This window comes from Nicotiana tomentosiformis, chromosome 2, assembly GCF_000390325.3.
Source record: "Nicotiana tomentosiformis chromosome 2, ASM39032v3, whole genome shotgun sequence".
Classification (NCBI taxonomy): Eukaryota; Viridiplantae; Streptophyta; class Magnoliopsida; order Solanales; family Solanaceae; genus Nicotiana; species Nicotiana tomentosiformis.
In genome coordinates, this window is record NC_090813.1 from 15516968 (window position 1) to 15538082 (window position 21115).

Here is a 21115-nt window from a genome sequence, read left to right on the forward strand (position 1 = left end):
TAAGGAGCGGTTGAAGACTGCTCAGAGTCGTCAGAAATCCTATTCAGATGTTCGTCGTAGGGATTTGGAGTTCAAAGAAGATGATTGGGTATTCTTAAAAGTTTTCCCCATGAAGGGTGTAATGCGATTTGATAAGAAAGGGAAATTGAGTCCGAGGTATGTCGGACTGTACAAAATCATTCAAAGGATCGGTGAGGTGGCGTACAATCTTGAGCTACCACCTCAGATGTCATTAGTACACCCGGTGTTTCATGTGTCTATGCTGAATAAAGTAGTTGGAGATCCGACGCTCATTGTTCCGGTTGAGACTATTGAGGTAAATGAGAAATTGACTTACGAAGAGACTCCGGTTTCTATTATTGATCGACAAGTTCGAAAATTGAGAAACAAAGAAATTGCCTCCGTGAAAGTGTTATGGCGAAACCAACAGGTTGAAGAGGCTATGTGGTAGGCTAAGGAAGAAATAAAGAAAAAATATCCTTATTTGTTTGAATAACTATATATTTATAAAGTTGTGATCTAGGAAAATTATAAGACTTACTTTCTATGAATTTTGTATCAATTGTACAATTGGCATTAAGGATGTTCCTTTCTGGTAATACATTGCTTGTGAGGCCACAATTGGTGTTGTTTTGTATTAAGTTACGTCGTTAGATTATGTATATGTTGTTAGGATGTGTTTCTGGGGCTCTCTGACAGGTGGATAGGACTAGTTACAAGGGAAACTCTAGCGAAATATTTGGAAATTTAGGGAGTTAGTCAAATTTGGGACTGCTGGTGTGTGATATGAAAAACTGAGTTGCATGAGATACTAATAAGAGATTTTTACCCTCATTCGAGGATGAATGATACTAAGTGGGGGAGAATGTAAGGCCCAGTAAAATTTTGCAAAGGAAAATAAAAATAATGTTTCATGGTGCCGGACTAGGCTTACGTGCCAGACTTGCCGCGACTCGGACCTTTTGGGTTGAACAATGCACTGAAAAGTAAAGGAAAATTTTTGGCAGAAAAATGCGTTTCTGCTGTCCATAATGCGATCGCAGAATTACTCTGCGGGCGGCATAATGGCCGCAGAAGTGAGGCAGAAGAGGGCAAGTTTGGATGAAGTTTGCGGTCGACTATGCGACCGTATAACTATTCTGCGGTCACTATGCGACCGCAGAACAGGTATGCAGGCTGCATAGTGACCGCATACACAAACAGATGTTTGTCAGTATTGGACACCGATTATGCGACCGATATGCGGTCCGCATAACTATTATGCGGTCGCATATGCGACCGCATAACCTATTTCGGAGCTTCATTTTTGGGTTTTTAAAACCCGACCCTACTTCGTTAAATACACACTTTGGGCCATTTTGGAGCTATAATCTGATATTTTAGAGTAAGAGAGAGTGTCCTAGAGTAATAAGGTGTTCTTCAATAATTGTTCTTCAATTCTTGCTCAAGTTTTGGAAGATTAAGAAGGGAAACTCACTAGGTCGTCATCCTAGAGATTGAAGTTGCTAAGAATTCCGGAATATTTTAGAGTTTAAGGAAGCTCAATTGAGGTATGTTGGCTAAACTCTTCTCTTAGAATTGGATCCTATGATATTCATGTAAATTGTGTAAATCCCGAGTGGTTTATTAAAAAATTGGCTATTCGAATAAGATTGGGTTGAAAGACATATGTTCACAAGTATCCCAAATGCTTTGTCTATGTTATGTTATCAATTGAGGATGTGTTAAAATATAGGTTGTGCATTAATAATGTTTCGATTTCAAATCAAGTTCAAAGGAAGGTTATTATGCCAAATTTTATGAAATATCTCTCTGTGCCTTAGACTCTTAATTGCTCACATGTGTACTACACACCTTGAATTGTAGTGTTGTTGTTGAAATGATGACGCTGGTGTTTGAAAGTGAAAAGGTGAGCATGAAATACTAAATACGGCCAAAGTGCCAAGAATGATCTTATAAATTATGGCCATTAGTGCCAATGAAATGAACAGATGTGAAAGTAATATAAAATGCGATGATTGATACAAAAAGGTTGATGTCTCGAATAAGACAGCCTAGCCTATCGGGTCATGATCGGACACCATGTCGCACACATAGTGGTGATTGTACTGGAAATTGTAATTGAAATTGTGATTGTGGTCGATGTCCCTAATGGATAGCCTAGCCGATCGGGTCGTGATCGGACTCCGGGTTAAAGACGGTGGTATTGATACTGAAAGTAATTGCGGTTGATGTCTCAAATGAGATAGCCTAGCCGATTGGGTCATGATCAGACTCTGTGCTAAGAGTACGGTGGTATTGGTATTGTGAATAATTGCATTGTGAACAATGAAATATCGATACTAAAAATCTCCCAATGTGAGATATGGAAATTAATTGAAACACTGTCTTGATCCTAAATTGAGGTTTAATGTTGATTAAGGCTTCCATTAACATTATGATAATATTGTTTGTATTATTTGTCATTCCATTGAGAGGGTATTTAGTTATACATACTAGTGCTATTCGGCAGTACTAACGTCCCTTTTTCCGGGGGTGCTGCATCTTTAAATGGATGCAGGTGGTTCCGCAGCAGGAGATATTGATCAGTGATAGCAGCACACCTTCTTCCCAGAACCCTACTTCATCCCGGGGTCATGAACCTTTTGTACTTTGTATATTCTATTTGAGGTATAGTCGAGGCCTTGTTGTCGGCATTATCATTGTACACTTTTGTAACAACCCGGCCGGTCGTTTTGATAATTAGAGCCCCGATCCCCTAATAACTATTTTCCCACGTTTGTTTCCGCTATTGAGACTTGCCGGAGGAATTGGTTATGGAATTCAGAGAGTTTTTTAGTTGTGAGTTTAAGCCTTAGAGTTTGGACCGTAGTCGGAATTGTGTGAAGACAGATTCGGAATGGAATTCCGTCGACTTCGTTGAGTGATTTTGGGGTTAGGAGCGTGTCCGGAATGTATTTTGGAGGTCTGTAGTTGATTTAGGCTTGAATTGGCGAAAGGTAGTTTTTCGGCGATTTCGGCCGATAGTGGAAATTTTGATATCAAGCTCGGAATGGAATTCCGAAAGTAGCAGTAGGTTCGTAGTATCATTTGTGACCTGTGTGTAAAATTTGAGGTCATTCGGACTAGATTTAATGTGGTTCGGCATCGCTTGTAGAATTTGGAAAATTTTAAATTCTTAGGCTTGAATCCGAGTTTAATTCATGATTTTGGTGTTGTTCGATGTGGTTTGAAGGCTCGACTAAGTTCGTATGGTATTTTAGAATTGGTTGGTATGTTTGGTTGAGGTCCCAGGGGCCTCGGGTGTGTTTCGGATTCTTAACAGAATGAATTTGGACTTAGGAAAAATCTGGTGCCTTTATTGGTCCTGGTGTTTTGCACCTGCAGAAGGGAGGCCGCAAGTGCGAGAGTCGCTGGTGCGGAGGAAGTGCACAGATACCGAACTAGTGGGGCTGGTGATGGAGCGCAGGTGCGCAAGTTTGACCGCACCTGCGAGCCAGCAGGTACGGAGCCTGACTGCCTTAGTGAAATGCGTAGATGCGCCGATTTGGACCGCAGATGCGGTATCCGCAGGTGCGAGGAATTGACCACAGATGCGGCCCCAACCCGAATAAGTGACCGTCGCACATGCGATGATATTTTCTGCAGGTGCGTGACCGTAGATGAGGCCCCATGAGCGCAGGTGCGGAAATCGCTGGGTTGAAGAGACAACTTCGAGGGTTCATTCCTCATTTTTCACCAATTCGATTTAGAGCTCGGTGGGAGACGCTTTCTCAAGGGATTTTGAAGGAGAACTATTGGGTAACTAATTCTAACTCTATTTTGATCATAATACATTAATCTATTATAATTTTCCTCGTCTAATTAAGGAATTTGAGGATAGAAGTTTGGAAATGGGGGAAAAGGTTCACCAAATTGAAAATCTGAGATTTGAATGGGAATTTGACGTCGGATTTAGATGTTTTTTGTTCGAGTGAACTCGTGAGTGAATGGATGTTAAAAATTTATAATTTTTACCCGATTCCGAGACGTGGGTCTGGGGAGACGTTTTGGGCGTCTTTCCTAATTTCACGCTTTAGCTTCGAATTAATTGGCTAAATTAGTTACTTGTACTTATATTTATATTATGCAATTAATTTGAATAGATTCGGTCCATTTGGAGTCGGATACTCGTGGCAAGAACGTGATATCGAGTTGATTTGAGCGGTTTGAGGTAAGTGGCTTGCCTAATCTTGTGTTGGGGACTTTCCCTTAGGATGTGTGATATTAATTGATGGGTGGGCTTCGTGTATGTGAGGTGATGAGTACGTACACAGGCCATTATCGCAAAACTCCAATTTTTCCTTTCTAAATCATAAACTGTTTTTCCTTATTAAATTGCACTAATATATTTAATTGATAAAACTTAGACCAGAGAAGCATGCTTACGTGTTTTAACTGCCTATTTGACATTCTGTGCGCCATGCTTAGTTAAGTCCCTACTTTCCTTATCTGTGTTCAGCATAAACTATATAACTCGATGACATACCTGCCATTTCATCTTGTGTTGCATATTTAAATTGGGAGTACGGACGTATTCTGGGATATCCCACAGCACTGCATATTTACTTTGGGACTACGGACGTATTTCGGGAGATCCCCCAGCACTGCATATTTACTTTGGGACTACGGACGTATTCTGGGAGATCCCCCAGTGCTGCATATTTACTTTGGGACTACGGATGTATTCCGGGAGATCCCCCTGTACTGCATACTCATTTGGAACTACGGGACGGTATCCCGGGAGATTTCTCCATTGTATTTACCTTGTTCTGAGTCGAAGGCTCCCTTAACTGTTAAATTTTCGAGAATTTCTTTAACTGTATTACTGTAAACTTTACCTATATCTTTTACTGTTTAATTTATTGTGTTTACTCCGGTAGGACCTTGACCTGACCTCTTCACTACTCGACCGAGGTTAGGCTTGGCACTTACTGGGTACCATTGTGGTGTACTCATGCCCTTTCCTGCACATGTTTTCGTGTGCAGATCCATGTGCGAGCTATTAGCCTCGAGGTTAGTGCGTGCTGCTGATTCTAGGAGACTTCAAGGTACTTCTGCTTGCGTCCGCAGATCCTCGGAGTCCCCTTCTACTCCCTCGCTTAGAGATTTTCTTTATTAGCTTCAGACTTTTGTATAGAGCTACATAGAGTATAGCAGCTTGTGACTTCGTGAAATTCCGGGTCTTGGGAAATTATGTTGTATATGTTGAGTGGTACTTTGGTTATTCACAATATGCTGTTTATCTTTAAAATGTTGTGTTTTCTTTTTTTGTTTTGTTTTTTGTAATATAAGGCTTACCTAGTCGTAAAGACTAGGTTCCATCACTACACTTTATGGACGGTTAATTTGGGTCGTGACAAGTTGGTATCAGAGCACTAGGTTCATAGGAGTCGCGAGTCACAAGCCGATTTATTAGAATCTCGCGGATTGGTGCGGAGACGTCCGTACTTATTATCGGGAGGCTATGTAACTATTAAGAACAATCAGATTCCTTTGATTTCCTTGTCGTGCGAGTTATTGACATCAAAATTCTAAAAATTCTATTCTATTATTTCTCACAGATGGTGAGGACCCGTACCGGGAGGACCGACGATCAGGCACCCGAGCCCCCTGTTAGAGCCGCCAGAGGCCGGGGTCGGGGTAGAGGACGACCATGCAGTGCAGCCCGAGCACCTGTGAGAGCTACGTCAGAGGAGCCCCCAGCAACTCCAGCTGGAGGGCTAGCACCGGATATCCCTATTGCTACTTCAGCCCTCCAGGAGACTTTAGCTCAGTTCATGAGCATGTTCAGCACTCTGGCTCAGGCTGGACTATTTTTGATAGCTCCCGCTATATCTCAGGCCGGGGGAGGGGCACAGACTCCCGCAGCCCGCACTCCTGAGCAGAGGGTCCAGGTTGATCAAGCCCCAGAGTATATTCCTATGCCCCCAGTGGCTCCGGTTCAGCATGAGATCAGGGTAGCTGCTTCTGAGGCAGAGCAGCTCAGACTTGAGAGGTACAAGAAGTACCACCCACCTACTTTTAGCGGACTAGCTTCAGATGATGCTCTGGGTTTTCTTGAGGAGTGTCATCGTATTCTCTGCACTATGGGCATTGTGGAGACGAGTGGGGTTTCTTTCACCGCTTTCCAGCTGAGGGGAGCAGCATATCAGTGGTGGCATGCCTATGAGCTGAGTAGTCCGGACGAGGCAGCTTCACTCACTTGGGCTCAGTTTTCAGAGTTGTTCTTGCGTGAGTATGTTCCTCAGAGCCTCAGGGATGCTTGGCGCGCAGAGTTTGAGCAGTTGCGTTAGGGTGCTATGACTGTGTCGGAGTATGCAGTCCATTTTAGTGTGTTAGCTCGCCATGCACCAGCTCTGGTTACTACATTTAGAGAGAGGGTTTGTCGCTTCATTGAGGGACTCCACCCCAGTATTCGGACCAGTATGGCCAGGGAGTTGGAGATGGACAACACTTATCAGCACGCAGTGAGCATTGCCAGAAGAGTGGATGGCATATTTGCCCGGGACAGAGAGGAGAGAGAGGCCAAGATCTCGAGAGACTGGTCATTATTCAGGAGCTCGTGCACCAGCAGCACGCTATGGTAAGGGTTTTGTGAGTCGCCCTATTCATTCAGGTCTTCCAGCAGCCAGCGGTGTTCCAGCTCCTCCTAGACCTCAGGAGCCCTATTATGCACCGCCAGTATCCAGTATGCCTCCTACTCGAGGTGCTATTACCGGCCAGTCCAGCAGGCTAGGTCCGAGTTAGTCTCAGTAGTCGCGTCCTCCGATAGGTTGTTTTGAGTGTGTGACACTCGTCACATGGTTAGAGATTCCCCAAAGCCAGGATGGGTGCACCTTCACAGACTTATCAGCCTCCACGTGCTCTATCGGGTCCTCCGTCCATTCTTCCAGCTACCACCCCACCTCCTTAGCCAGCTCGAGTTGGAGGTCGGGGAGGTCGAGGTCACCCTAGAGGGGGAGGCCAAGCCAGGTACTATGCCCTTCCAGCTGGTTCAGAGGTCATCGCTTCAGATTCAATCATCACAGGTATCGTCCCTGTCTGTCATAGGGATGCATCAGTATTATTTAACCCAGGCTCTACGTATTCATATGCGTCTTCTTATTTTGCTCCACATTTGGGGATATCTCAGGATTCTTTGAGTTCCCATGTTTATGTATCTACTCCCGTGGGAGATTCTCTCGTTGTGGACGGTGTATATCGGTCGTGTTTGATTGCTCTTAGTGGTTTTGAGACCATAGCTGATTTGTTTTTACTCAGTATGGTAGATTTTGATGTTATCTTAGGCATGGGCTGGTTGTCGCCCCATTATGCTATTCTTGATTGTCAAGCTAAGACCGTGACGCTGGCTGTGCCAGGCGTGCCGAGATTAGAGAGGAGAGGTACCTTAGAGTATACTTCTCGCAGGGTCATTTCATTTCTTAAGGCTCAGCGAATGGTTGAGAAGGGGTGTGATGCGTATTTGGCCTATTTAAGAGATGCCAGTATTGATACCCCTACTGTTGAGTCAGTTCCAGTAGCGAGGGACTTTCCATATGTGTTTCCAGCTGATCTTCCGGCCATGCCGCCCGACAGAGATATTGATTTTGGCATTGATTTGTTGCCGGGTACTCAGCCCATCTCTATCCTTCCATATCGTATGCCTCCTCCTGAATTAAAGGAGTTGAAGGAGAAGTTACAGGAGTTGCTTGATAAGGGTTTCATCAGGCCTAGTGTATCACCTTGGGGTGTTCCGGTCTTATTTGTGAAGAAGAAGGATGGTTCTATGCGTATATGTATTGATTATCGGTAGTTGAACAAGGTTACAGTGAAGAACAGTTATCCTTTGCCTCGCATCGATGATTTATTTGATCAGTTACAAGGTGCTAGGGTGTTTTCCAAGATTGACTTGCGTTCTGGCTATCATCAGTTGAAGATTCGGGAGCCGTATATCCTGAAGACTGCTTTCAGGACCAGATATGGTCACTATGAGTTTCTTGTCATGTTATTTGGGCTGACCAATGCCCCAGCAGCCTTTATGCATTTGATGCACAGTGTATTCCGGCCTTATCTTGATTCCTTCGTCATTGTGTTTATTGATGACATCCTGGTATATTCTCGGTCTCGGGAAGATCATGAGCAACACCTCGGTCTCGGGAAGATCATGAGCAGCACCTGAGGACCGTGCTTCAAACTTTGAGGGAGAAGAGGTTGTATGTAAAATTTTCTAAGTGTGAATTCTGGCTTGATTCAGTGGCATTCATTGGCCACGTAGTGTCTTGTGATGGGATCAAGGTAGATCCGAAGAAGGTGGAGGCAGTGCAGAGTTGTCCTAGATCGTCATCAGCTACGGAGATCTGCAGTTTCCTTGGTTTGGCGGGGTATTACCGTCGCTTTGTGGAGGGATTTTCATCTATTGTAGCGCCTATGACCAGGTTGACCCAAAAGGGTTCTCCGTTCAGGTGGACCGAGGAGTGTGAGGAGAGCTTTCAGAAGCTCAAGACAGCTTTGACTACAGCCCCAGTATTAGTATTGCTTACAGGTTTGGGGTCCTACACTATCTATTGTGATGCCTCGAGGATTAGCCTTGGAGCGGTATTGATGTAGGATGGTAGGGTGATTGCCTACGCATCTAGACAATTAAAGCTGCATGAGAAGAATTATCCGGTCCGTGATCTCGATTTAGCAGCTATTGTTCACGCCTTAAAGATCTGGCATCATTATTTGTACGGTGTTCCTTGTGAGATCTACACTGATCTTGCAGCACTTGCTCAGGCAGAAGGACCTTAATTTGCATCAGCGGAGGTGGTTGGAGCTACTTAAAGACTATGATATCACTATATTGTACCACCCGAGGAAGGCCAATGTAGTGACCGACACCTTGAGTCGCCGGGCAGAGAGTTTGGGGAGTTAGGCATATCTTCCGACAGCTGAGAGGCCCTTTGCCTTGGATGTTCAGGCCTTAGCCACCCAGTTCGTGAGATTGGATATTTCAGAGGCTAGCTGGGTATTAGCTTGTGTGGTTTCTCGGTATTCTATTTATGACCGTATCAGGGAGCGCCAGTATGATGATCCTCATCTTCTAGTTCTTCAGGACAGGGTTCGATGAGGTGATGCCAGAGATATGACTATTGGTGATGACGGTGTGATGAGGATGCAGGGCCGTATCTGTGTGCCCAATGTAGATGGGCTTCGGGAGTTGATTCTCGAGGAGGCCCACGGCTCGCGGTACTCCATTCATCCCGGTGCCGCGAAGATATACCAGGATTTGAGGCAGCACTACTGGTAGAGGAGGATGAAGAAGGATATAGTTGGGTTTGTAGCCAAGTGTCTCAACTGTCAGCAGGTCAAATGTGAGCACCAGAGGCCAGGTGGATTACTTCAGAGGTTAGAGATCCCAGAGTGGAAGTGGGAGTGGATCACCATGGACTTTGTAGTTAGACTTCCACGGACTTTGAGAAGGTTCGATGCTATCTGGGTGATCGTGGATCGGCTGACCAAGTCAGCTCATTTTATTCCAGTGTTGACCACTTATTCCTCTGAGAGGTTGGCTGAGATTTATATCAGAGAGATTGTCCGCCTTCATGGTATTCCAGTATCCATCATTTCAGACAGAGGTACACAGTTCACATCACATTTTTGGAGGGCCGTACAACAAGAGTTAGGTACTAGGGTGGAGTTGAGCACAACCTTTCACCCTCAGACGGACAGGCAGTCCGAGCGCACGATTCAGATTCTTAAGGATATGCTCTGTGCCTCTGTGATGGAGTTCGAAGGGTCATGGTACCAATACTTGCCACTTGCAGAGTTCGCTTACAACAATAATTACCAGTCCAGCATTCAGATGGCACCGTATGAGGCTTTGTATGGTAGGCGGTGCCGGTCCCCAGTGGGATGGTTTGAACCGGGCGAGGCCCGATAGTTGGGTACAAATTTGGTCCAGGATGTCCTGGATAAGGTGAAGGTGATTCAGGAGAGACTTCGCACAGTCCAGTCCAGGCAGAAGATTTATGCGGACTGTAAGGTTCGTGATTTGGCATTTATGGTTGGTGAGCGGGTCTTGCTTCGGGTATCGCCTATGAAGGGCGTCATGAGTTCGGGAAGAAGGGCAAGCTAAGCTCGAGGTTTATTGATCCTTTTGAGATATTGCGGCGAGTTGGGGAGGTTGCTTATGAGCTTGCCTTGCCTCCCAGCCTAGCAGGAGTTCATCCGGTATTCCACGTGTCTATGCTCCGGAAGTATCACGGTGATATTGGATTTTAGCTCAGTCCAGTTGGACAAGGATCTATCTTATGTTGAGGAGCGAGTAGCCATTTTGGACAGGCAAGTTAGAAAGCTCAGGTCAAAGAATATTGCTTCAGTAAAGGTGCAGTGGAGAGGTCAGTCGGTCGAGGAGGCGACTTGGGAGAGTGAGCAGGATATGCGCAGCCAGTACCCTCATTTTTTCACAGTTTCAGGTATGTCTTTATACTCGTTCGATGACAAACGATTGTTTTAAGAGGAGGAGGATGTAACAATTCGGTCGGTCGTTTTGATTATTAGTGCCCCTATCCCCTAATAATTATTTTCCCATGTTTGTTTCCGCTATTGAGACTTGCCGGAGGAATTGGTTATCGAATTCAGAGAGTTTTGGGACACTTAGTCCCTCGTTGTGAGTTTAAGCCTTAGAGTATGGACCGTAGTCGGAACTATGTGAAGACGAATCCGGAATGGAATTCCGTCGACTCCATTAGCTCAGGAACTAAGTTCATATGTGTTTTTGGATTGGTTGAGGTTCCATGGGCCTCGGGTGTGTTTCGGATGCTTAACGGAATAAATTTGGACTTAGGAAAAATCTGGTGCCTTTGCTGGTTCTGGTGTTTCGCACCTGCGGAAGGGAGGCCGCAGGTGCGAGGGTCGCTGGTGCAGAGGAAGTGTGCAGATGCGGAACTGGTGGGGCTGGTGATGGAGCGCAGGTGCGCAAGTATGAACACACCTGCGAGCCAGCAGGTGCGAAGCGTGGGCGCAGGTGCGGAGCCTGGCTGCCTTAGGGAAATGCGCAGATGCGCCGATTTGGACCGCAGATGCGGTATCTACAGGTGCGAGGAATTGCCCGCAGATGTAGCCCCAGCTCAGATAAGTGACCTTCGCACATGCGATAATATTTTCCACAGGTGCGTGACTGCAGATGCGGCCCCATGAGTGCAGGTGCGGAAATTGCTGGGTTGAAGAGACAACTTCGAAGGTTCATTCCTCATTTTTCACCAATATGATTTAGAGCTCGGTGGGAGATGATTTCTCGAGGGATTTTGAAGGAGAAGTATTGGGTAATTAATTATAATTCTATTTTGATCATAATACATTAATCTATTATAGTTTTCCTCGTCTAATTAAGGAATTTGAGGGTAGAAGTTTGAAAATGGGGGAAAAGGTTCCCCAATTGAAAATCTGAGATTTGAATGAAAATTTGACGTCGGATTTAGAAGATTTTTGTTCGAGTGAACTCGTGAGTGAATGGGTGTTCAAAATTTATAATTTTTACCCGATTCCGAGATGTGGGCCCGGGGAGACTTTTTTGGCGTCTTTCCTAATTTCACGCTTTAGCTTCGAATTAATTGGCTAAATTAGTTACTTGTAGTTATATTTACATTATGCAATTAATTTGAATAGATTCGGGCCATTTGGAGTCGGATACTCGTGGCAAGAACGTGATATCGAGTTGATGTGAGCGGTTCGAGGTAAGTGACTTGCCTAATCTTGTGTTGGGGACTTTCCCTTAGGATGTGTGATATTAATTGATGGGTGGGCTTCGTGTACGTGAGGTGACGAGTACATACATAGGCCATTATTGCAAAAATGCCACTTTTCCTTTCTAAATCATAAACTGTTTTTCCTTATTAAATTGCACTAATGCGTTTAATTGTTAAACTTAGACCAAAGAAGCATGCTTACGTGTTTTAACTGCCTATTTGACATTTTGTGCGCCATGCTTAGTTAAGTCCCTACTTTCCTTATCTGTGTTCAGCATAAACTATATAACTCGATGCCATACTTGCCATTTCATCTTGTGTTGCATATTTAAATTGGGAGTACGGACGTATTCCAAGAGATCCCCATGTCTTGCATATTTACTTTAGGACTACGGACGTATTCCGGGAGATCCCCCAGCACTACATATTTACTTTGGGACTACGGACGTATTCCGGGAGATCACCCAGCACTGCATATTTACTTTGGGACTATGGACATATTTCGGGAGATCCCCCAGCACTGCATATTTACTTTGGGACTACAGACGTATTCCGGGAGATCCCCCTGTACTGCATACTCATTTGGAACTACGGGACGGTATTCCGGGAGATTTCTCCATTGTATTTACCTTGTTCTGAGTCGAATGCTCCCTTAATTGTTAAATTTTCGAGAATTTCTTTAACTGTGTTACTGTAAACTTTACTTATATCTTTTACTGTTTAATTTTTTGTGTTTACTCCGGTAGGACCTTGACCTGACCTCGTCACTACTGGACCGAGGTTAGGCTTGGCACTTAGTGGGTACCATTGTGGTATACTCATGTCATTTCCTGCACATGTTTTTGTGTACAGATCCAGATGCGAGCTATCAGTCCCGGGGTTAGTGTGTGCTGCTGATTCCAGTAGACTTCAAGGTACTTTTGCTTGTGTCCGCAGATCCTCGGAGTCCCCTTCTATTCCCTCGCTTAGAGATTTTCTTTAGTATCTTCAGACTTTTGTATAGAGCTACATAGAGTATAGCAGCTTGTGACTTCGTGATATTCCGGGTCTTGGAAAATTATTTTGTATATGCTGAGTGGTACTACTTTTGGTTATTCACAATATGTTGTTTATCTTTAAAATGTTGTGTTTTCTTTATTTTTTTTTTGTAATATTACGCTTACCTAGTCGTAAAGACTAGGTGCCGTCACGACACCTTACAGAGGGTTAATTTTGGTCGTGACATCTTCTTTATCTATAGAGGCTCCGTAGACATAGTGTGGGTTGTGTATTGGTGCTGGGAAAGTCAAATATGTTTTGTTGTGGTTGTATTACTTGTCCCTTTGAGACTTTAAAAATGATGAAACTATTGGTAATGAATTGGTATTGTAGACATGAACACCTTTTTGTCTAATTAATGAAAATACGTATTATCTCCATTCATGGATGAGTTTGGGTAGAAGAAAATCTAACAGGCTTGCTCGGTCGGGTTCACTCAGTTGAGCGCCGATCGTGCTCCTCGGTTTTGGGGCGTGACAGAAATAAAGTGAGAGGCATACACGAAGTCACAACAACTACAAGTCACATAGAAAGCATAGGTGCTCAATAATATCTCAAGATAAAGGCATGAAAGCTTACATAACGAAAGGATTTCACAATATAATGTATGTCTCTTATCCTCGCCTGCACGGAAACACCCTTCGTGCCATGAACATATGATAATATAAAAATAATGGCACGACATCACCCTTCTGCTTTTACTTACATCCTCATATGATAATATAATTAAAATGGCACGGCATCACCCTTCGTGCTTTACACTCTCAATTGGCACGGCATCACCCTTCGTGCTTTACACTCTCTAATGGCACGACATCACCTTTCGTGCTTAACAGTCTCAAATGGCACGGCATCACTCTTCTTGCTTTACACTCTCCCTCATATGATAATGTATATAAAATGGTACAGCATCACCCTTAATGATTTACACTCTTCCTTACCAAGCACATGTATATCATTAACACGCAAGGTAGGAAGTATAATTAACATCAGGGAGAGTGTTTAAACGACAACACAATACAATAATTCATATCACAATATTTTCACCGGCCACAACCAACTCCAAAGATACAACAAAAATCAATTAAATTCAAAGCAAATAGCCCAAGGCTCCACACAACGTATATAAAACCTCAAAACAACAACAGAGATGGAAAAGTAACTCAACATAGGACAACACCTTCTTTATTCCAATTTTTTGATAAATATATTAACGCCTCTTTTTAAGCTTATTTAATTAATTATTTACAGATGGAAAATATTTAATAAAATTAATTCCAACAAATATCAAATCAATAACACATGGAATTCACATAAAAATCCAAGTGGCAATCACCCCAAATTATCAAGTAAAATACAAACTCGACAAACAAGGAACGAGGCATGACAAATAAAAGATTTACTATTTTCCAACAATTTTTCAATTTAATACATAAGGGTATCTACGAATTTAAACCGACATAATTTGCACATATAAACCAAGTATGTACTCGTCACCTCGCGTACATGGTTTTCAATCACAAAATTTTCACATAAGACGCAATGCCTAAGGGAAAATTCCCTTACACAAGGTTAGGCAAGATACTTACCTTTTTGAAGTTATGCCGATAATCCAAAATCGCCTTCTTGCTCGAATTGACCTCCGGACCGCTCAAATCTATCCAAATTAATTGTATAATTTCATTAAAATTCATCGGAAATAATTCTGGGTAATAAAACGTCAACTTAAAATTTTGCATTAAAAAGTCAACCAAAGTCAATGCGGGGCTCGCCTCTCGGAACCCGATGTAATTTTTACGAAATTCGAACACACATTCCGATACGAGTTCAACCATATCAGTTTTATCGAATTCCAATAAAAAATCGTCTTCTAAATCTTGAATTTCCGTTTTTGAAAAGATTTTACAAAAATCCCAATTTCCTCCATTAAACTCGAATTAAACGATGAATATAATCATAGATTCATGAAATATAATCACTTTCGGATATAGAACACTTACCCCAACTAAGCTTGTGAAAAATCCCTCCAAAATTGCCTAAATCCGAGCTCCAAATATCCAAAACGAAAAAGGCAAAATGATCATTATTGGTCCTTAATGTTTCTGTCCAGAACCGCTTCTGCGGAACAAATTGCGCATATGCGGGCTCGCTTCTGTGAGAAAAATTTTGCTTCTGCGAAAGTGAACTATCCAGCCAAAGGTCTCACCTGCGGATAGAATGCCGCATATGCGCATATCGCTTCTGCGATGCCTAGTGCGCATCTGCGATACCTTTCGCTTTTTCGCCTCTTCTTCCCGCTTCTGCGATCACGCAGGTGCGGGAATTGCTTCGCACATGTGACTTCTGCCCAGTACACTCCCTTCCGCTTCTGCGAATAGCTTCACACTTCTGCGATGTCGCTTCTGTGACCATGTCATCGCAGAAGCGATTCCACCAGCTGCTGCCCATTTTCCAGTAGTTTTCTTCAAGTCCAAATTGCCCTGTTAACCTTCCGAAATCCACCCGAGACCCTCGGGACTTTAAACAAATATACCAACATGTTCCAAAATAATATACGAACTTAGTCAAAGCTTTAAACCACGTCATACAATGCCGAAATTATGAATCACACATCAAATCAAATTATGAGTTTTCAAATCTTTCAACTTCCATATTTTGCTCCAAAACATATCAAATCAATCCGGAATGACTTCAAATTTTTCACATAAGTCATAAATGATGTAATTGAGCTATTCCAATTTCCGAAATTGAAATCCAACCTCGTTATCAAAAATTCAATATTCGGTCGAACTTTTCAAAAATCTTCTATTTTCCAACTTTCGCCAAAATGCGTCGAATTGCCCTACGGACTTCCAAATCCAAATCTGAACATACGCCCAAGTCCGAAATCATCATACGAAACTATTGACATCATCAAAATTCTATTTCGGAGCCGTCTACTCAAAAGTTAACTCCCCGGTCAACTCTTTCTATTTAAACTTCAAAAATGAGAATCGTTCTTTAAATTAAATTCCGATCTTCCGAGAACCAAACTCGACCACTCACGCGGGTCATAATACATATTACGAAGCTGTTTGAGATCTTAAGTCACTGAACGGGGCGTAAATTCTTAAAACGACAAGTCGGGTCGTTACAACAATGTGGAGGGGGAGGTATCATTAGAGACCAAGAAGGAAATGTTATCGCCGCCTACTCCATCTCTTTAGGAGCAGGCACAAGTAATTATGCAGAAGCTGAAGCTCTACTCTTTGGTTTAAAATGGTGTTCCGACAATGTCTAGAAATGACCATAGGAGAATATGATTCACTTCTAATGGTCAAATGTGCCAAAAGGGAGGGGAAACCTCCATGGAATATCAGCAACCAAGTAAAAGAGATGCAAAAAATGATTGAAGGTCACAACTTCAACATCAATCACTGCTTCAGAGAAGCTAATATGTCAGCATACGATTTAGCAACTCTGAGTCACATAATTGAAGGAAACAAGATCTTCAACATTTTCTCTGATCTTCCTAGCCATATATGGGGCCTAGCAAAAATTTGGACAAATGGAGCTTGCCTACTTTCAGAATATAGCACACAAAATCATCTAACATCATCTATAATCCTCCTTGAGCTAACTTTGTTTTTGCTACCCTTTAGTTAGGATATAGAGTGAAAGTCACAATTCAATGATCATGTATAACGTTTGGGATGTTAAACTCAATATGTATCTTTTTGCACATCAATGATCAATGGTGGCTATTTAATAAATAAATAATAAAAGAATAAAACTCTCCAAATTGACAATTTCAGAGTCTTCACAATTTTATCATGTCTATTTAGGATTTGCATATACTGTAATAGCTAGAGTTTGGACATAGATTTGATTAAAACTTGTAAAAAGAGTTTTGAAGTTGTGTTAAAAAATTATTGAAAGTTGAATTTGTGTTTGGATATGCATTTTATTTAAAGAAAGTTGAAGTTTTGTGAGTGGAAGAAACAATTTCATCCAAAAACTGTCCTAAACCAATTTTTGGGAACTTGAAAGTTACTGAACTTTTTTTTCCAAAACATATCATAATTTATAAACAAAAAATATTTTCAAAAATATTTAAAAAATTAGAGGAGCTTAAGATTGAGCGTTGATTGTTGGGATACGTATAAACATTTTGAACTCCACAAAAAACCACTTTTTTCAATTGCATAACACACATCCATCTCGCAGCTTGTCATTGTTTCTTAAATTTTACCTTTATGCTTGTTTTCCAAAAATCCCAAAGTATTATTTTTCTAACCACCAGAAGACTGTAGCTTCTACCTCGCAAGAATTGTGACCAGTAAAGATAATGGGACGGTAAATTCAGAATTTAAAGTTAGTAAATTAAGAATAAGTGTAAGCTTATTATATGTATATATATTTTAAAACTTTTTATTTATATAATTTATAGTTATAAGCACCTTGCCATAGGGACGGATACACTTTATCCCATGTGGTTTCAAAATATGTAAATATAGATAAGAAGAAGAATAGAAATATCGGTTATAAATATAAAAAGTTATATTCCTAGTCATTATAGAATTAATTCATTTATTATTATCTTAAATATTGGCATTGTTTATAAAATACTATGGATCTATCACTGCCCACTATCGTTTGCCGCTTTGGAAGAAAAATTATTAGACTTAAGAAATACAATAGAGGCTAGAAATTTATTTAGCAAATATACTGTAAAATCAAGGAAAGCCAGAATTTATGAAAGAAATCTGAACATAAAAAGTGAAAAATACTCAAACATGTAGATCCAGAAAAACCAGAGGAATTTAAAAACTCACCCAAAAATGACACCTTTGAACTCTTGAAGTAGTGGAGCAAGAAAAATATCGCAGAGAGCAACGAAAGAGAGAGAATTAGATGAGTAAAGAAACGGACCTGAAATATTAATTCACCAATAAGGTAAGCATAGGCAGATCTAGGATTCTGAGAAGCTGTGTGCACAATTGCTTTTTAGATAAATATTAAGTTTTATAACATAAATGTTTACATCACAATAACGTAGAGATCAATAAATAATTAGTTTTATTATCACAAAAAGAAAACATCATCAATTTTGAAAATGATCTATAATAGCATCATTGCTTATAGTTGCAAATAAATTACGCTCTATATTGCAAACTAAACAACCATTTAAAAATTCTTCACTAATGCTATTTCGTAGATCATTTTTTATGAGCTTCATTGAGGAGAATGCTCTTTCCACGCTTGCAGTAGCAACAAGTAAAATCAAAGTAAGCTTCACAAGTAAATAAATATGCCACCAAGTTTGATCTAATTTTATTTTTGCCATCACTATAGCAAGATCCTTAATTCCCTTCAAGTTGACAAACTTGCTATCCCACGTACGAGCATAGATACTGAAACTATCAAGCTGAAAACTGAGATCTCGAAGTTTGTTGTCATCAAACTCACTTAGATAATATTCGGCCAATTTTATTATTTTGTCTTTGTCAAAATTAGCAAATGAATCAACTGGATTCAAGCAAGTCATACCAAGAAAAATAACTAGTCACTGCATCAAAACGGTTATTTAGCTCATGAAGTTGCAAATCAATAACTGCATAAAATACTTTCACACGAAAGTGGTGTGCATAAGAAACTTCAGACTTCTTGCGCTTCAACCTTGGATAGTCTTCATCCATTTTGGGAACCGTAATATCATGTTTACTACATAATGAGTAAACCTCATTCATCAAAGACTCCAATTCACTTTCTCTCATCGTTTGCAATCTTGTCTTTGCAATGTCAAGCAAGCTCTTAGCATTTGCGATGTCTTGATCTTTCTTTTGTAAAGCTTTGTTAAATTCATTTGAAAGAAGCAACATCTTGAACATCAAGTGCAACAAAAACACAAAATTAAATTTATGAATATTGCCCAAAAGATTGTTTGCTACAAATCTCTCAAGAAAATGAGAACTATTTTGTTGCATATCTTTAAACACATTAACAATCGAAGAAAATATAATCATGAAATTTTTCAAGGTCTTAAAATGGGATCCCAGCAAGTATCACCTGGTCGTTGGAGTCCACGATCTTGATCCAATCCTTGCCCAGTAAGTATTTCTCAAGATTTAACTAATATTTCCAGCTTCTCTACTTGGCATTGTCGAAGTAATTCCTTTCATTTAAAAGATACTCCAATAGTATTCAATGCATTAGTGACAACATCAAAAATAATTATTCACATCCGGGTACTTTTGGAAAGAGTTTCAAGTGTCAATTGTAACTGATGGGTGAAACAATATACACAATATGCAGATGAGGCATCTTGTAAAATCAAAGATTTCAAACCATTTATTCTTCCTTGCATATTACTAGCTCTGTCATAACCTTGTCCACATAGTTTGGATAAACTTAATGAGTGAACCAAAGCAAATCATTAATTATTTTCTGTAATGATAGTGCATATGTATCATTCACGTGAACAATACCCAAAAAGTGCTCTATCACCTCCCCATTTATGTTAACATATCGTATAATTAGGAATGCCTTTTTATGTGAGATGTCCTTTGATTCATCAACTAATATCCCAAAGAAATCAACATCCAAGTCTTTGGTGATAGCTTTTATTATTTCTTTAGCACAAGCATCCACAATATCCTTTTGAATTGCTGGACAAATCATCATATCATTTTATGGAGCTTTATGTAATATTACCTTTTCCACATCCGAATGCTTATTCCTATGAAATTCTAAAAGTTCAAGAAAAATACCTTTATATTCAGAATCTTCACTCTCATCATGACCACGAAACGATAATCCATTTGTTAAGAGAGATTTTACCACATCAAACGAGGCAATTAAGTGAATCCAATGATCACTTTTCGCTTTCTCGCTTTGCTTGTGAAAAGAAGATTGAATCGAATGTTTTTGATTTTTCAAATCTTGCATCCCGATGAAACGTTTGTGATGGATACTATTTATGTAATGATCCGATCGGTCATTTTATGCTCTAGCATGTCATTCGGTGGTTTGAGGCCTTGAGTAGCTTCACTTCATGTCTTAAGACTTGTACGTATGGTCGAAATTGAATTTCGGGAGATCGGAGTCGTTTCGGAAGGAAAAATCACAATTCAGAAGCTTTAAGTTGGAAGAGTTAACTTAGTGTTTGACTTTTGAGTAAACGACCTCGGAATTGGGATTTAAAGGTTCCAATAGGTTCGTATGATAATTTTGGATTTGGACGTATGTTTGGGTTGGGTATCAGGCCGCCCGGGAGTATTTCAGCACTAATTATGGAAGGTTGGCATTTTAATAGTTTAAGAATTTCTTATGTTTGATTTAAAGTGAATATTTACATTATCGATGTCTGTTTGGAGTTACGAGTCTTGAATAGGTTCGTATCATTATTTGTGACTTGTGTGTAAAGTTTGGCGTCATTCCGGGATGTTTAAGTATAATTCGGATGCGTTCGTCGAAGTTTGAATGTTTGAAAGTTGAAAGAAGGTTTTGATCGTTGATTCATAATTTTGATATTGTTTGATGTGATTTGATGCCTCGAGCGGGTTTAAGTATAATTCGGGGCCTCGGGTGTGTTTCGAAATGGTTTCGGACCAAGTTTGGATGATTGTTGTTGCTAGTTTTCTAGGCATCTAGTTTGCTTTTTCGCGATCGCGAGGAGGGGGTTGCGATCGTAAAAGGTCAAGTTTGGAGGTTGAGAATTTACTCTACGCATTCGCAAAATTAAGGCTGCAATCGTAATGCTTGGAATGGATTTGCTACGCGAACGCGTGAGAGGAGACACGTTCACGAAGAAAGAAGGGAAGGTCTGAGAATTTCCACTTGTTTTTCTTCGCGATCGCATAAGGCTGTCCGCGATCGCGTAGGTTTGGGTTGCAGAACATCGTGTTCATGACTGGTTGTCTGCGTTCGTGTAGGCCATTATTTAGGACAGTGAATTATGGCCTTCGCGACCGCGAAGGTATTTCTGCGATCGCGAAGAGGACGGGGCCTAGGCAGATTGTTTTAAGTCGGGATTATGCTCATTTCACTCATTTTGCTCTCTTGGTTTGGGCGATTTTTGGAGAGCTTCAAAGGCAGGTTTTCTTCATCTATTGCAAGATAAGTAATTCCCGCATATTGTTAGCTAATTAAATGGATTATACAAGGAATTAAACATGAAAATTAGTAGAAATTGAGAGAGTTTGAAAGAAACCTAGAAATTGGTATTTTTTAATTTTTACCATGAAATTGGACATGGAATTACGAATAAATCATATATTTGAATTCGTAATCTTATGGGTAAAGTTTATCTTCAAATATTTTTAGAATCCGGGTACGTGTGCCCGAGG

At 41.0% G+C, this 21115-nt stretch overlaps 2 protein-coding genes across 2 annotated transcripts; one reads left to right on the forward strand and one right to left on the reverse strand.

Moving 5' to 3' along the window:
- The first annotated feature begins 7303 nt into the window (after positions 1–7303).
- LOC138904376 (uncharacterized) lies at positions 7304–8811 on the forward strand. Its single transcript, XM_070192878.1, has 2 exons — positions 7304–7756; positions 8629–8811. The coding sequence occupies exons 1-2, from the start codon at positions 7304–7306 to the stop codon at positions 8809–8811; spliced, it is 636 nt and encodes a 211-aa protein (XP_070048979.1).
- A 9060-nt stretch (positions 8812–17871) lies between these two features.
- Positions 17872–19715, reverse strand: LOC138904377 (uncharacterized). The gene is made up of 4 exons (XM_070192879.1): positions 19538–19715; positions 19275–19435; positions 18318–18649; positions 17872–18202 (listed from the first exon to the last, which is right to left on the reverse strand). The coding sequence occupies exons 1-4, from the start codon at positions 19713–19715 to the stop codon at positions 17872–17874; spliced, it is 1002 nt and encodes a 333-aa protein (XP_070048980.1).
- Between the last annotated feature and the right edge of the window lie 1400 nt (positions 19716–21115).

Coding starts and splice junctions, on each gene's coding strand:
- LOC138904377 (XM_070192879.1), bottom strand. CDS start 19,715: ATGCAAGATTTGAAAAATCAAAAACATTCGATTCAATCTTCTTTTCAC. Junction 19,436..19,537: donor TGAAGATTCTGAATATAAAG/GTATTTTTCTTG, acceptor TGATTTGTCCAG/CAATTCAAAAGGATATTGTG. Junction 18,650..19,274: donor ATGTTAACATAAATGGGGAG/GTGATAGAGCAC, acceptor TTGATGTTCAAG/ATGTTGCTTCTTTCAAATGA.
- LOC138904376 (XM_070192878.1), top strand. CDS start 7,304: ATGGTAGATTTTGATGTTATCTTAGGCATGGGCTGGTTGTCGCCCCAT. Junction 7,757..8,628: donor AGGGTTTCATCAGGCCTAGT/GTATCACCTTGG, acceptor GTATTGATGTAG/GATGGTAGGGTGATTGCCTA.